The sequence below is a fragment of the Nicotiana attenuata genome, unplaced genomic scaffold, assembly GCF_001879085.1.
Source record: "Nicotiana attenuata strain UT unplaced genomic scaffold, NIATTr2, whole genome shotgun sequence".
NCBI lineage: Eukaryota > Viridiplantae > Streptophyta > Magnoliopsida > Solanales > Solanaceae > Nicotiana > Nicotiana attenuata.
Window position 1 is genome coordinate 615229 of NW_017670432.1, and position 17690 is coordinate 632918.

Consider the following 17690-nt stretch of genomic DNA (forward strand, 5'->3'; position numbering starts at 1 on the left):
TTTCCAACTTGTAACACAAAAAAACAATAGCCGTATCATCTAAGCGTTCCTACTTATATATATATAGATAGAAGTCAAAGAAGTAAGGCATGAGTTAAAAACGGGAGAGAAGACAGAAAGTTGAAGAAGGTGTCGGCGGTCATAGTGGGACCGGGCAATGTGTGTATATGTATGTGTGTGTGTTCAATAAGTAGTAGTCGAGAGGCAGCACATGGGGTACCCGCTGGAACGACAGCTATTTTGCTCTTTAATCTGGCAGTCGGTGGCCGAATATATATGCTGTTTGCTCTTATAGCGCCTTATTTAATTAACTCTTTCACATACTCCGCTATAACAAAGGTGTGTTTTTCTAGTCAAGGACGGACAGGGTTGAATCTCAAACATTATGTAGGGATTCAATTCCCTTAAATAGCCCTTATATTATCAAGATAGAATTCTTTTAAAAACAGACAAAAGATCTGTTTAGTTTCTCTCAAACAAATTTTAGTTTTAAATATCAAACCAGTTTTTTTCTTCTAAGATCTAAAATCAAAGGTGAAGTCTCAAAAAACTAGCACATACAGCCAAACATTATTTTCTCTAAAAGTAATTGGAAAACATGAAAAAACTTAATTCTCTGAAAAACCAAAATTCAAAGACCAGTTATGTCAAAAGTTTTACAAATTTCAGGAAATTGCTGTATTATGTGAAATTGCAGCATCCTCTCAGTAGCTTAACTTTGCAACTGAGCAGCAGGCATACCAGAAGCTATGCGGCTGGGTCTCAGGGAAGAAAACTTGCGACCATTGCTGTCAACTGCAATTTATTATGCTGAATTGGAGAAAATCAGTGATTAATCAAGCTTTGTACTCAAATGACTGACCATGTCCTGCAAATATAGCTTATGTAAAATTTATCACCAAATCGGATGTTTTCCTCAAAGACAATGAAGATAATCTTGCAATAGAGCAAAACTCATGGATGAAATACATAATTATGTAAATAAGAAATGTGAACTGATTTGAGGAGGATACATCTGAAGGTAAACCACCTTCTAATTGAAGCAAGCATGAAGCCTCAACTAAAGAACACTAAATAAATTTGAACACATCAAGTAGCTGAAACGATTCCACACACTTGTCTACGGAGATTTCAACATTTTGTTGAGGCACACAATAAGATGATAGCAATCTACAAGCTCTTTCAGTCATCCTCTTCTACTCCAACTTGAGAACATGGCATGCCACTGTCAGAACTGGGTAGGAGACGTGTTATCATGGCAGTTTCGTTGCCTTTGTTCTATTTTCTGCAAAACCTGCAAACCAGTCAGTATCAATGTCAGAATACCTTTTACAATTTAACATGACCAAGAGATGCACCTGTTCCTGGCCTAGAAAGCCATAACAGCATTCCGGCAGAAACAGTGAGAATAAAAAATCAAAATAAAAAGGTATAGCACACCAACAAGTACACAAGCACTTGTGTAACTGAAGGACAGGTATAGACATAGTTAGTACACCAACAAGTACCCAGGCACATGTGTAACTACAGGACATCCGAATATTAAAATTGTGTACTATGAATCAAGTAACTCAACTATGATAATATGGCTAAGACTGCAATTTACACGAGAACATAATACAACCTTGACGCCCAATACATGTTGGTGAAGGAAGAAAAACAAAATGGCTTTATTTCATAAATGAAATAAGCGACAACCTACACCTAGAATCACATGGAGAAGATGATCCATGCAGGCGAAACCAAATAGTTGGAATCGGAGGGTTAATTGTTGTTATTACTCATTACCCTGATATTAGGTTCAGTGCTAGACTTTTATATTCATGTAGGAATAAGTGTGGAACACAGAGGAACTCTAATTTTACAGAACACCTAATTCGCCTTAAAAGGCAAATTAATCAGTATCAGAATTAAATGGACTGAATATAGCTACATGGATAATTCCCCTGATATAGAGGTTTAATTTAATAGCCAACCTCAACCAGTTGGGACTAAGGCATAGGTGGCTTCATACTGGGTTAATAAATATAACTTTAGTTAGTTTACCGTTCACAAATATTCTACCTAAATTTCAACTAAGTCTAACTCGATATTCTTTTTATAGAGTCAATTAATGGTTAGAAAATACAATTAGTTCTACAACTGTTAATAACCATCCCGATTCCAGGATATTCTCAAATGACACATCATACAAATTATTCTGAAATGATACTTCTTCTAATATGAAGGTGGTCTTGAACCCAACTTGCATGACCTCGACTATTCTACCGGGTGCCTGTATCCTCTTCAAAAGTACATGAATCTGGTAATTTTATCCATTGAAACTTAGATAGATGGAAAAAAAATCACCCAATTTCTTTGCCTCCACAAGATGCGAAGTCTCTTATGATTTTTGTTCCAACTTCATTCATCACTAGATCACACCCTTGTGTGCATATTCTCAAATGACACTCTGAAGTGTCTTTGACACTTGTACAGTTAATAATATCATTCAGATTATCAACTAACTTCCACAACTTCATGTTCAGTAGAAAACAGATTATGAAACTTCCAAACATTGTTTGTCCAACAGAGATTTTTTACCTAACCTAGTCTATGTGAGCTTCGCATTGTTTGTCCCATACCTGGATAAAAGAAGGTTGGTTCTACTGATGGCTAGCATAAAGATAGTCATAATATTATGAAACTTCTAAACATTGAATTTGTCGGAATGTGCTCACTTAGGCATGTTTCTTGCATAGCCATGTAGGACAACCATCAATGTGGTACATAAAACTTTTGCCAAAAGGGAAGAAACTAGTACAAAAAAGATGAGAATGCAAAAGAACTCTGAATCTGAAATTTTTGGTGTAAATGGAGCATGTAGAGGAAGCTGAATCCACTCGAGACATGTTACAGTCCGTACAGGATTAGATGGGATATACTTTTGCTGAGTGTAATTTTTTGCTACACCGGTACAGTTTTACAGGACACACACTTAGTGCTGTTTTATTTATAAAATTATCTTTGCCAATTCAATTTCTTAAGAAGGATAGAACAAGGAAAGATTTTTATTGTCAAGCAAAGGTTACTTCAGAAAGAAAAAGGAAAATACCTAACTGAAGTGTCCATTCAAAAAGCTAATGAGCTCCAGGCGCATCTCTCATGCTAAAATTCAGACTATTTCGCATTGTTCGTCTTCCAATACATGGATTTCCTTTTTGCATCATAGCAACAAATTCTCCGTAATCAATGCGCCCATCCTGAAAAGGAAATCCACCGGGAAACCAAATAAATAGTTAAAATAGCAAGAAATATAGATGCCAAAAAGGGAAGTCCAATGGGAAACCAAATAAATAGTTAAAATAGCAAGAAACATAGATGCAAAAGGAATCATTTCATCCATTTAAAACACAGATTTCTTAAAGCGTAATTTGCCTGCATCTGCCCTATGCTAAGGTTTCGGAAGACTGATCAAAGTATAACAAAGATTTATTTGATTTGAAGAAAGCCAGAAAAGTCTCTAAGTTCTAACAACACTTTTTCATTTTTATTATGCTATCATTGCTTTGTCTTGCTTTTCCCCCTCTTTTTGACAATTATCTCTCCTTTGTCTTCTTATCATGCCTTTAAATACACAGACCTATTTGGACTATGAAGTGACACCAAAAAGTGAGTAGCTGGCCTAAGTGCAGTCAGACCAAACAGAAAAACGGAGTATTCTTCAACAACAATTTCCAAAACATCTCAGTGCATCTGAGCAATTATAAATAAATCAGCACAGCTGCAAGCTATAAAGAACTTTAGTCAAATTTAGTATCTTGAAACATAATCGTTATCTCCTAATATGCGTCCACTTTTTTATTGATAAGTTCCTGAACTGCTCCAACTTTATCTTCAACAATAATTGACTTACATTATCCTGATCAACTTCTCTGATAATATCCTCAAAGAAGACATCTGTAATGTTATGATCTGCACACGCTTGCTGGAGCTCATCAACTGTAATATAACCACTTGCATCCTTGTCAAAATACTGAAATGCTGCCATGAGATGTTCTTCGCGGTCCAATTTGTTAAGGTGAATAGTTGCTGCTATGAATTCTCCATAGTCTATAGTTCCACTGTTGTCCACATCAGCCTGAAAGCAGTAATATTATAGCCGATGGCATTAAGGAGTTAGATAAGCACTTCTGTATGAACCTCATAGACAAACATGTTTAGAGAGCCAGTACAGAGATAATCATGGGCCTAATTAAAGACAAGACCTGAACCATTAACAGTAAGGTGGTTGTGCTCCTCCATGAATGTTCGTAATTAATTAAACAAAGTAAAGATCCCAATCTGAATCTAGTCTTTGCACATTGATGAACAAACAGATTTTACCCACCAGTTCATGATCTTGTGTCATTGTACATTTTTATGCTTCTGCCCACCTTTGGGTACAGTCACATCATCAATTGGGCAAAGATGCACAAAACAAATATAATTAGTTTGCAGTAAAAGTTTCCTTACCGCATCCATAAGTTCCCGTATCTCTATATCCTTTAGAGTAGAGCCATATTTTCTCAAACCAGCTTTTAGTTCATCAAATGTAATTGCACCACTGTTATCAGTATCCATGGCCTTAAACATCTCCTTTAGACCGGCAATCTCCTCCTCCGACAAGCTTTCAGCGATCACCTGAAAGCAGAATAAGTATGAAAACTTTAATACATTGCATTATTCAGGTACATGCCTCCTAGAGGAAAGAATCAAAAGTTTCTGGCGTAACTTCTACAATGAGGTTGATCGGACACTAAAGAACCATAATGAACAGAATTATGACCAGATTTGTGTGCATACCCGCAAAGCCATCTTTTTTAACTTGTTCATTGCAGAAAAATGTTTAAGGCGAGAAAGTACTGCAGGATCAAGTGCTCTATCAGGAGCAACGCCATTTTCACAAATCCAAGGATGACCTGCAGAGAAAACCATAATACGAGATCAGCAGTTGGTTACATGAATGACTCCTTAGATATAAGGTGAACATACATAATACTTCATGAGCAGTTAACCGCTCTGAAGGCTGCATGCATAACATCTTCCGGATGAGATCTTTTGCACTCTCAGATATTAAGGGCCAAGGGTCCGACTCAAAATCAATGTGCCCTTTCAGAACTGCATCAAATATCCCCTGTTGTGTTTCTGAAGAATTAAGATGGTAAGTGTACAAAGACAAAAAACAGAAAATTGACAGCTATGCTGTATAGGGTTGTAACATGCATACCGGCCCAAAATGGTGGAACACCACTAAGCAGGATGTAGAGTATGACCCCTGCTGTCCAAACATCTGCTTCAGGACCATAATGCTTCAAAAGCACCTCAGGAGCAACATAATATGGACTCCCGACCACATCCGTGAAAATCTGGCCTGGAGGAGCAACCAACAAAACTCGTCAAACCAACATTACAATATAAAAAGATATACTCCTGTGGCACCAAATGAATGTCAAAAGGCAAGTAACTATTGGAAGAGAAGAAGGTAGCTAAGATGTGGAGATTGACCTGGCTTAAAGAAGACAGAGAGTCCAAAGTCAATGGCCTTGAGAGAGAAATCATCATCCTTGTTAACCAACAAGAAATTCTCAGGTTTGAGATCTCTATGCATAACTCCAAGGGAATGGCAAGCCTCCACAACACCTACAATGATTTTAGTCAATTCTGCAGCATTTTTCTCGGTGTAGTGACCTCTTTGAATGATGCGGTCAAACAATTCACCGCCACTACAAAGCTCCATGACAATATGAACATACAAAGGATCCTCATAAGCACCCTTGATGGAAACGATGTTCTTGTGACCTGCCAAATGGTGCATTATTTGAATTTCCCTCCTCACATCTTCAACGTCCTCCTTGGAGATGAGTTTTCTCTTGGCAATAGATTTGCAGGCGTACTCGATCCCCGATGACAGTTCGGTGCATAAGTAAGTGGTGCCAAACTGGCCTTGTCCTAGTTTACGACCCAGGGTATAGAGATCGCGAATGTTAGGGGTCTTATGACCCAGCACGTAATAGGACTGGTTGGCGGCGGTGCGATTCATCTCTTTCCTGAGAGGTAAATTATTAGGAGGTGGTTGTTGTTGTTGTTTTTTGGGGGTGGGGGTGGGAGTGGGAGAATCAGAATCCGGATTGGTGCGCTTTGAATGTTCTTGGGGGGGCTGACCAAAAGTTTTGCCTCCGAAAGATCCACGGCATGTATTGCCCATCAAACAATCACAATCCCCAGCCCTCAGCTCAACAAAGCTTTCCTCATCCAATCCTCCTTGTTTCCTTTAAAACTTATAAAACAATGATTGATAGATCTAACACAAATAGCAGGTGGAGGAAGACGGTCAATTCTATCGCTACTGCTGATGACCAAGAAGAAGATGATATACGGAGGTCAACTCCTCAACATTGTACCGATCTACTCTCCTACTATTTTCTATTTTATTTAGGAAAAACAAAATCTACTCGTAATAGAGTGTCTTTTTATTACTTACTATTACTCCCTTGGCAAAAAACTTCGGCTCCTATTTCTTTTTAATTTAATTTAAAGCAAGCTGAGCCGTAAATAGTGGAAAATAAAAACGCAGAGCAGGAATGACTTCGTGAATTTGGAACTCTGCACTATCATCTCTCACTTTGTTGATTCACACATTTTTGCCCTTTCCTTATAAACTATCACAAAATGCTTTAATAAATAAAATGCATAATTTACCATATTAATTGGTATGTAATCTTAACGGATTTGAAAAATAATTTGAAATGAATAACTAATGCTAAGGCAAAACAGGAAAATAATTAGAATACTTGATAAATAAAAGTGAACGGAGAGAGTAATTTATTAGTATTAAATAACTATTGAGTTATAAAATATGTAGAAAAAAATATATGAGAAGATTATATAAAATTAATCATGACGATAATACCATTACAGATAACATTTGTATTAGTAATTGCAAAAGTGTTTGAACAGCTCCATCAAGATAAAGCATACTTTATGGATATTGTAACTTTGTGTGGGACTAGACTCTAGAGAGAGCGCGTTCTTAACAATTGGGTGGGATACCACTACCAGCTCTAACGTCTGACTATTCAACTTGCAAATTTCTTCCTCCAAAAATGGCCTTACATTTAGATCCATCACAACCCGACAAAAATATAATAGATTACCACAAGCCAACAAGATAAACAGGAGACATTCCATGTCCACTTTTCTCATTGGTTTGTCAGCAGCTAGTCGTAAAAAAGAGACAGCATGGCAAGTGGGATCCCTAGTGAAAAATTTTCAAAGCAATTCTCTTCTTTCTTTTCTTTTTTTTTTTTTTAAGTGTGGGTTTCGGGGTGAGGGGGGAGGAGACTTTTCTGAATCCAAGTAAATATTCCCAGATCACAGTCTATGCAAATACTATCTATCTTCCGAACAAACAGAGCATCAATTTTCACACTACCACTAAGTAATTTTATTTCGTAATACAGCTTCAAATACTCTTTAGCTCTCCTTGAGAAGGAGATGAAATGAAATTTGAGACATATTTGTATCTTATATACAAGATGTGACAGTTACAGAGTCATCCTTTTCTATTTTCTCTTATAAGCTTGCTTCATTCACAAGTCGCAACCAAACGTGGATCGGATTGCCTGAGGAATGGAAATGAGTTTCATGAAGATGAACTGCAGAGTAGTTCATCAAACAAGAACAAACTGAGAGTGCTGAACACGCCGAGGAAGGTAACTCATGGCACAGTTCAGAATGACTGAAATTGATGTTTTTTCTCAAAACCAGACTTAAGGGAGCCATTGTTTATTGTAAGAGTAAGTTGGGATCCTTCTGATGTCGAATAAGCCCCCCACTTGTCGGCCTACAGGTTAGACACAATACAAATTTTAGCATAACAGAGAATCAAACGTGTTTTATAGGCACCAAGCATCCAGTACTAATTCTAAACATAGCCTCAACAATTTTATGCTGGATTGCCTACTTATCTATTTTATTCATGAAATTTCTCTGCACAACGTTATTAATTGTCACATCAAGAAACTCTTATACCAAAGTTTATACAGTTGATTTCATGTTTTAAAAATTTTAAGCATCTCTGATGCTTGACAAAAATGTTCAGCAATAACATCCGGAGCTATTACGAATCTTCACATCATAGTTTCTTTATGACTTTTCCAAGTCCAAAAGTACAAAGCATGTGATAGGAGTAATAACGATAATAACGAAGGAAAAGCTTCCTTCCCCAGTTCTGGCCATAGTATTTGAATAGCTAATGTCTCATCACCGTTACTTGACAAATGGACAAGTAAGTTCGCAAATAATAATCGAGCATTTGGAAAGAAAATTATATAAGAACAAGTACATAGAAAGAGAATGATATACTTACAGTCCAGTAAACACTTTAATTGTGTCATAGAGAAACCATTGCAGAGTCACAACAGGCCCCACAATTGTAATTCGAACAGGAAGACTTCTCGTAAACAAATTAACAAGCCCAATCTTCTTTATGGCCTGAAAGCATCATATAAAAAGATTTCCAACTAATTAGATTTTTTCAAATATACTTGAATACCATGAGAGTGTTTGATAGAAGTTTTACTTGTCTTATTGTGTCAGCCTTTTTGTTGTAAAGAAATGAGACAATATTGTCAGCAGGATTAGATATTACAGTGCCAACAGATCCAGCAACATAGCCTGATAAGCATGTTACGCCAAGTTGCTGGGCTCTTGAGCAATCTTCCTTCCTTCTCTGTATGACCTTCCGGTACATCAGATCTACTGAGTGCTCAAATGTCGAAAACATGATCATGGAAACTGCAAACAGAAGAGGAAGCATAAAGTAAAGTCATAATTACAAACTCCAAAAGCAGAAAGTCAAATATTGGTAACTACAGCTGGTAATGTGATAATCGTATTGTAAAGGGCATCTATATGCAGCAAGATTTCCAAGGCAAATATGATTAATAAGCATTTTCTAGAAATTGTGAAGTAGCCAGTAAATAGAGTACCAAGTGCAGACTTGTAAGTAGCCGACAATAAAAAAAAAAGCCAGACAGTAAATGAAGAACTGAAGCAACAAAAAAGATCCTATGCAGCAGCCACAAAATGCAAAATGCCACTTTTCAATAGTAAAGAACAGAAAAATTGAAGAGCAAGACAAATCTACAGGATACACAAAATCCACACCAAATTACTCCATTCCATCCCCACCCAAGGGACACCGATATGAATAAACATTACCAGGGAAGTCCCAAAACAATTCTAAATCACAATATGAAGGAAACTATTGGGGAGATGGGAGGGCTAATAGAAAAAGCTAAATTAAGTAAAGATTTTACATGGAAGATTACGCCCCCAAAGTGGAAAGAGTCCCTTGAAAAAGCTACAGTGAAGCAAAAACAAACTTCAGCATCAATATGCAAGGTGGACAAAAATAGAATAAAGAATGCATACTTCTAGGACTTTACCCTGAAAAGCCTTCATTCACGTACAGCTTGCGAAACCCATCAGTTAATCCCCTGGCAAAATGAGGCTGAGTCTGGACCTGAACTTTGACAGCTTCAAAGGGACAGAGTGCCACATCAGCAAATACTTGAGCTGATGCACTGCTGAGGAAGAATATAACACTCCTTTGTTGATCAACCAACAAGTCAGTATAGAACCTTTTAAAGTATTCATAAAGACCAAATTTACATCCTCCTTGAACTCCATATCCAAATAGTTTCCCTGACCAACCTCTCCAAAGAGCAGAATGGCCTTGCTCTCTCCATAGAGTTATAAAACCTGATGAAATGCCTCGATATTTGAGAGGGTCCACCTAACGCAAATAAAGATATTATCAGCACATACCAGATTGGGAAAGTTACTTCTTTTCTTTCTCCCTTTAATTTTAGTTTGTCGGTCATGAGGAATGCCACAAGGAGTTTTTCAGATTTTCGAAAAGATAAAGGGGTGCCTTCTAGTGCAAAAATTATTAAAGAACTCATGAGGTCCTTCAGCTGGAAATTAAGACAAGGATCATATGAACAGACTAACTACAGGCACATATCCAACCAGGAGATTCTAGTTATTAGAGCAGATATGGAAAACAAAGTAAACATAAAAACATTAGACAGAAGAACAAAAGCACGACACTAGAAAGAATCTTATGGTTGGAGTTTGTTTCTAAACATGTAGGAGCGATTTATTAGTGAGTGTTTGCAAAATAGGTAATTTGATACCCCTTAAAAAGTTCTCTTTAATCCCAACTTCAAAAGTTTTATTCCTTTCAGGAGAGGTTAGCCTCAGTGGGTATCAGGAGGTAGAGGTTGGCCTAAGAAGTCTTGGGGCGAGGTTATTAGGCGGGACATGACGCAGCTGGAGTTGACTGAGGACATGGCCCTAGATAAGAGGGTGTGGAGACCGAGTATTAGGGTAGAAGGCTAGTAGGTAGTCGAGCGTATCTCTTGTCTTTCCTAGTTCGCTAGTATTAGTGTTAGTATGATATCCTTTTATTCATAGATTGCTATTATTACCTAGAGTTTAACTGCTTTCTTGGCTTCAGTATTTTTATCTCGTTGTTATTCCTTCTTGTTGCCATTACTATTGTCATCCGTTCTCCAGCCGAGGATCTATCGGAAACAAACTCTCTGTCCTTCAAGGGTAGGAGTAAGGCTGCGTACATCTCACCCTCCCCGGACCCCACTTGTGGGTATTCCCACTTGTGGGAAAATACTGAGCTTGTTGTTGTTGTTGTTGTTCTTTACCAGGTTATGTAATAAGTTAGAAAGAGTCTTCTTTTATTTTCTTTTTTTTTTTTTGGGTGTATTAACTTTCAGAAGATGAACCTATTGAACAAGATCCACAGAGCGGTTGTAGTTTTGAAATTAGATGGCAACTATTCAACCTCTGTGGACAAGGAAAGCTTCTCGATGTACAATTATCAGACACCAGAATGGCGCATGCACCTACTGTCCACTGGCTTAGCACTTTGTAGTGGTTTCAATCAAATGAGGAAATCACTAACAGCCATTTATTGTAAGTGAGGTTCAAAGTACTTTCAGGGGCTCAGTTGTTTTCACAAGACATCCTGACTGAAAACAAATATTATGCACTTAAGTCTTAAGCAAGATGGTCTAAGGCTCAAGGAATAATTAAGTTCTACATAGGCAAAAGGAACAAGGAAAAAAGGAAATTTTAAGGGCTTCTATGTGGCTGGTAAATGAGGGGAGGAATATAAGGTTTTTGTAACGGTTGGGCCTCTGACACAAATGGGAATACGCCTATTTACTTTATAAAGTAAGAGAAAAAGAATGAAGCAGGTGAGAAATAGAAGAAAAGTCGAACCTGCATGTTAACCTTCAAGACATCGAGAGGGGTAACGGCGAGATGAGTAACGCCAGCGCTGAGCATTCCTCCAGCGGTACAGAGTCCGTAATACCCAGCTGAGAACTCCTCGCACCATCTTTCTCCTTCTACTCTTTCCATTTGTGATTTCTTCAGCATTTTTTTTTTGTTACTACGAACCCTGACCTAGTCTTAAGTAATGGTGATGATGCTGAAGTAAGACGAGTAATGTAATTGGAGGAATACTTGGAACTTTGGAGGCCAAGAACTTTGGAACTTTCTCTTGCTCCAAACATGTCCACGTCTTCCGTGTTCATTCAATTCTACTCTATAAAAGCACGCTCGCTGTCCCTCTAATTGTAAACTACATGGTTGCGTGGAATAAAGAAGACTATGGCGAGCCAATCTGCATCTCTCCAAACCTAGGTCAATACAACAGATGATATTGTCTACCATGTCAATTTTCAAATCTCCCCTTTTAGATTTTAGCATTTAACGGGGAAAAAAATAAAAATAAAACCTTTTACTGTTGAATTAATACCCTAGAGGCTAGAACCTCCTAAGCTGTCTAATTATTGTCGATCCTGTTTAAACTATCTAGCTAGCGTTTGGCCATAGATCCCAAATTTATTTTGAAAAATCTGATTTTGGTGAAGTTTGGTTTGAAAATGAAAAAGTGTTTGGATATACGTTTTCAAAACATATTTTCCAACTTTATTTTGGAAAAACATGTATATAATTCCCAAGTTTTGGGATTTTGGCCCAAAATCAGCAATTAGGGTGATTTTGGGACTTGGGGTTTGGGATTTGGGATTTTGGCCCAAAATCAGCAATTAGGCCCAAAATGTATATAATTCACTCATTGTGTGATTTCCTTTATCAGAAGGAGTCATTTTCTATTTTTCTTCTTTTGCGTGCGTGCGTGTGTTCACGTCTTTATTTGTTTCTATTGCAATTGGTTCCATAATTTAAGCTTGTATATTATTTTCACTTATGCAGTGTGTTAAAGACATTTAGATACAATCTCAAGTAGCTGCTTCGGCGTTATCATAAGGGCATTAGCACAGAATTTAAGTGTAGTTGAACTTTGAACAGAGAAAAACACAATAAAGATGAAAGAGGAATTTTATCAAACTCTTAAAGGACAAAGAGGGTAAACAACTGCAGCAGCACAGGTTTAGGTAAAACAAAAATCAACATGAACCCAACCCTACTACGCATAATATCCATTAAGAAAATCAAATTTTGATTAACAGAGCAAAATACAATATTCAACCAAAAATAATCATAAAGAATACAAATGAGGCGGCAAAGAAGGTCTTACAGTGAGAAGGAGTTAACTTTGGTGCTTAAGCTACAGGTAGTTTTTTCTTGTTATAAACACCATTTCTTCACAATGATACAACCTATTAAAAAATCCACAAACAAAATATTGATATTCCATTTCAGTTCTTTGCCCTACAAAACTTAGAATTTTTCAATAGAATTCGAATTCAAAAACATCGAAAGCAATAGCACAATCAGCCAAAAAGATCAAGAAATTGCACTTATGGATATGCAAAATAAGTTATTATTAAAGATCAGAAAAGCTGAGTTCTTTGGTAAGGAAATTACACTGACAGAGATAGAAAATCGAAGTTTTCAGAAGTGTTTCAATCTGTGAGATGGGTATTTCTCAAAAGAAAAAACCTAATGAGATGGTACCCAAAAAAAGAAGAAGAAAGAAATAAACTGTGAAAACAGAAATCCATATTTAAACACCTACCAATTTTAATTAAATACCAGCGAATAAAGAAGAAAGGCGGAGAAGTTTTCGTGTTGTTACTGAGAAATCCAGCAAAGGCTAAATGTTGTCGTGTTGTTACTGAGAAATCCAGCAAAGGCTTACGGAGAAAATTCCATAGAAGATACAGAAGAGGAGAGATGGTGAGAGTAAAATCCGATGAAATTTCGTGAAAAACATAAACAAGTATCTCATAGCCCGCTTACTCACCAAAATTCAGCACACGTGTAAGCGCAGGGAACACAAAAGGTATATGAAAATACTTAAATACCCCTGTGTCTAAGCAGGGATGTCGACGGAGAGCAGCTTCTAAAATTCCATAGAAGATACAGAGGAGGAGAGATGGTGAGAGTAAAATCCGATGAAATTTCGTGGAAAACATCGACAAGTATCTCATAGCCCGCTTACTCACCAAAATTCAGCACACCTGTAAGCGCAGGGAACACAGAACGTATGTGAAAATACTTAAATACCCCTGTGTCTAAGCAGGGATGAAGATACAGAGGAGGAGAGATGGTGAGAGTAAAATCCGATGAAATTTCGTGGAAAACATCGACAAGTATCTCATAGCCCGGCGCAGGGAACACAGAAGGTATGTGAAAATACTTAAATACCCCTGTGTCTAAGCAGGGATGTCGACGAAGAGCAGCTTCTGCGCTCTTCTATATAAGTAGAAAATATTAGTTCTTCCCTTTTAACAATCTTCTGTTAGCCCAAACGCAGTGAGCCGTAGAATTTTTATCAAACCTTATTCTTTTTTTATCCCAAACATCATACCAAATCAAAATCCACTATCAAGTCATAGATTAAAGAGAAAAAAAGAAAGGTTAATTCGAAGTTTATTGCAGACAAGTTGTAGCCATTATCGGAGGAGATGGATCGAGAGAAAGAATTTTTTACAAATAATCGGCCGAGTACCCCTTCCCCCCTTTTGGGATGTTATAACCCCTTAACTTATACATTAAATGTGATTATTTGTTAAAATACATAATTAAGATTAGTATTAGATTAGCCTGAGTTAAAATATCATGTATCATGCCACGTGACATTCTGTTTCATTAACTGAGAGCGTGTAGTAGACGCATTTCAAATATCGAACGAGAGGATATGAATGAAATATAATTCAGAGGAATTTTGAGGATACTGGATAATTTAAGTAGGAAACTCACAAAACTTGAATAGTTTAAGAGAGTTTTAAGATACTAACTTTTAAATTTGTAAGCATACCCCATCTAATTTCAGATAATTGCAACTTCAGACGTACCTATTTGAAAAATTGGACTTTGACAAACAAACTTTAGAATCATAAATAAAGCGGCTAAACTTGCAATCTTGAACTTCACCTTTAACTTAAATAGGAACCGTAAAATCGGTTGTCCATGCTTGATAAATGATTATATTGACAGAATGTAGACAAGGTGAAGTACACATAGTGGCTTTTGAGGTCACAGTCTATATTTTGTCCTAGTTTGTTGACACGTGATTTTTGACCCTTCCCGAAATTTTACCTATTTTAGCATGTAAATATTTAGTTTAGGTCTAATATCGCCATTTCAACTAATTTTTACTATTTTACTTTATTTTATTACAAGAAAATAAAAAATTACAAAAAATAGGTTTATTAATATTTTATAGTCATTTTTAATCTTAAAAAAAAATTACCAAAATAGTACCCTATCTTTATTTTTATAATCTTGAAAACACAAAATAAATAGTTTTATGTTTTATAGTTTAGTTCAATTAATTAAAATTAGTTTATATTTTATATTATAATTGTACATAATTTTAGAAGAAAGAATTAGTTTTAGGTTGGTTTATCCCGTTTTTATAAATCTTATAGTCCATTTTTAGTCTTTGGCCCAAAATACCTAGGCCCATACCCCTAACCTAATGGCTACCCTATATAATACTATCTACACCACAGACACACCATATACACATACAAAATACGCCTGGAAAAAGGATACAGTAGCGCCGCAATTTCAGCAAGCAAAAACCAAAAAGACTTCATCTTCTCCAAGGGACCCCCTTCCCCTACCGTATTGCTTCGTCTTCAACTAAACCAGACGACCACCCAGACTCCATCTTCTTCGTCATCCTCACAACCAACGGCCCTGTGTGCTCTCTTCAACCACACACGGACCCTCATGACCTCACTCTGGTTTGGACACACACAGCCTTCACTATCCACTCGCCGGAACTCACACGGACGGACACACGAAATCCAGAACACACACAACACCACGTGCTCATGAGAAATCACGAAAACCGACCCACTGGGTCTACACCATTGCCTGAAATGGATGAGGTGTATTCCCATTATGCTAAGCGTGGAAAAGGCCGTGACTCTATTCGTTGTCATGATCGTGGTCATGGTCGTAGCCGTGGCCGTAGCCGTAGACAAGGAAGAAATTTTTCTGGTGTTAATCATCCCCCAAAGAGGAATAAGCGCCAAAAGTGGAAAGGGAAAGATGAGAAGCCAAAAGCAAATGGTTCGGAAACTGAATGCTATCGTTGCGGTGGAAAAGGGCATTGGGCAAATATTTGTCGTGTACCAAGACATTTGGTTGAGCTTTATCAAGCATCTCTAAAGAATAAAGGCCCTGAAGCCAATTTTGTCTCTGACAATGATTTTGACATCACCCACTTGGATGTGGCAGACTTCTTTGAGCGCCCTGATGGAAAAATAGACCACTTGATCGGTGATGGATCCATGGTTAAAGGTGATTGAGTAGTTTGATTTTTATTTTTACATATTCGTAGTAGCTAATAAACATCATGTAATCACAGTTCTTTGCATGAGTAGTAGTCATTAGTACTATTTATTTTATAGGATTAGTTATAGTATTCGTTTTAAACAATATTTCAGTTTGCTTAGTTTTTTCTCTCTCTCAAGGATTAACATATTCTTTACTAAATTAAGGTTGTGATGCGAAAAGAATATTCAGTTACTTGAATTGAAAACAAAAGGATTAACTTTGAAAGATTTCACGTAATTAGAGAATGACGTCAAATTAATGCGAGCATATTTGCAAGTGAATTACGTTATCACGTTATTAGTGCCCAACTGCTGATTATAGGATTTGAATGGAATATAAATTCATTTCTTTATTACTACACCAAGTTAATCATTGATTGTCTTGCTCTTTTACTGTTCATTTGAATTTGAGCTAACTTTGAAAGTGAAAATACCACTTTTCTATTACTAGCATGATGGAAATTTTTAAGAAAGTGATAAATGTAAATAAAGTACGATTGTATTTTTAGCTACATAATGGTTTGAATCATAACGAGAGTTTGCCCGAAATTGCATTAGAGTCATTATTGAATCAACAATTTAACTTTATTTCTTTCCCTTATATCTGAAAATACTAATATTATTCGTATATTTCTTTTGTATGTCAAACAATTGGAAGCAAATATGGATACCTCACAAAACAAACTTGGATCAAATATTTGTTTAGTTGATTCATGTACAACACATACAATATTCAAAGAGAAGAAATATTTCTCTCATTTAAGTATGTGTAAGGCAGATGTTACTACAATTTCTGGTAGTAGTAAATTAATTGAAGGCTCTGGAAGAGCTACTATAACTCTGCCTAAGGGAACAATACTTATCATAGAGAATGCAATGTTCTCCTCCAAGTCCAAGAGGAACTTGTTGAGTTTTAAAGATATCCGCCGAAATGGATATCATATTGAGACAATAGATGAGAATAATCTTGAATATCTCATCATTACCAAAAATGTCTCTGGCCAGAAAAGGGCTATTGAGAAGTTCCCATCTTTGTCTTGTGGCCTGTATTTGACAAGAATTAGTGCAATTGAGGCACATTCTATTGTAAACCAAAAGGTTACTAATTCCAATACTTTTATACTTTGGCATGATCGATTGGGACACCCTGGATCAATTATGATGAGACGAATTATAGAAAACTCAAATGGGCATCCATTAAAGAATTTAAAGATTCTTTTAAATAATGAATTTTCTTGCACTTCTTGTTATCAAGGCAAGTTAATTATTAGACCATCACCAACAAAGGTTGGAATTGAGTCCCCAGCGTTTTTGGAACGTATACAAGGGGATATTTATGGACCTATTCACTCACCTAGTGGGTCGTTTAGATATTTCATGGTCTTAATAGATGCATCTTCTAGATGGTCTCATGTGTGCCTATTGTCATCACGCAACCTCGCGTTTGCAAAATTAATGGCACAAATAATTCGATTACGGGTGCAGTTCCCCGATAATCCAATTAAGTCTATTAGACTTGATAATGCTGCTGAGTTTTCATCCCAAGTATTTAATGATTATTGCTTATCAATTAGGATAAAAGTGGAACATCCTGTAGCTCATGTTCACACTCAAAATGGCCTTGCAGAGTCTTTATTTAAACATCTCCAATTGATAGCAAGACCGTTACTCATGAAAACGAGGTTACCCACTTCTGTTTGGGGTCACGCCATTTTACATGCAGCAATGCTAGTTCGTCTCACACCGAGAAATTATCATAAGTATTCCCCGTTGCAATTAGTTTCGGGTCATGAACCTAATATATCCCATTTAAGAATTTTT

The 17690-nt window shown here is 36.7% G+C and overlaps 2 protein-coding genes across 3 annotated transcripts; both read right to left on the minus strand.

The window, feature by feature from the left end:
* Positions 1 to 864: 864 nt before the first annotated feature.
* Positions 865 to 6635, minus strand: LOC109239316 (calcium-dependent protein kinase 5). Of its 2 annotated transcripts, none has more exons than XM_019405865.1 (8): positions 5527 to 6635; positions 5249 to 5392; positions 5014 to 5166; positions 4825 to 4940; positions 4495 to 4662; positions 3896 to 4120; positions 3100 to 3242; positions 865 to 1294 (listed from the first exon to the last, which is right to left on the minus strand). In XM_019405865.1, exons 1-7 carry the CDS (start codon positions 6224 to 6226, stop codon positions 3120 to 3122), a joined length of 1629 nt encoding a protein of 542 aa, XP_019261410.1. In that variant the 5' UTR covers positions 6227 to 6635; the 3' UTR covers positions 865 to 1294; positions 3100 to 3119. The 2 variants fall into 2 exon arrangements, with proteins under 2 accessions (XP_019261410.1, XP_019261409.1); XM_019405864.1 differs by having other exon boundaries at positions 3095 to 3242; positions 5527 to 6634.
* A 780-nt stretch (positions 6636 to 7415) lies between these two features.
* On the minus strand, positions 7416 to 11788 carry LOC109239317 (mitochondrial phosphate carrier protein 1, mitochondrial-like). The gene is made up of 6 exons (XM_019405866.1): positions 11329 to 11788; positions 9471 to 9820; positions 9342 to 9385; positions 8603 to 8817; positions 8390 to 8514; positions 7416 to 7864 (listed from the first exon to the last, which is right to left on the minus strand). The coding sequence occupies exons 1-6, from the start codon at positions 11485 to 11487 to the stop codon at positions 7807 to 7809; spliced, it is 951 nt and encodes a 316-aa protein (XP_019261411.1). The 5' UTR covers positions 11488 to 11788; the 3' UTR covers positions 7416 to 7806.
* Positions 11789 to 17690: the final 5902 nt, after the last annotated feature.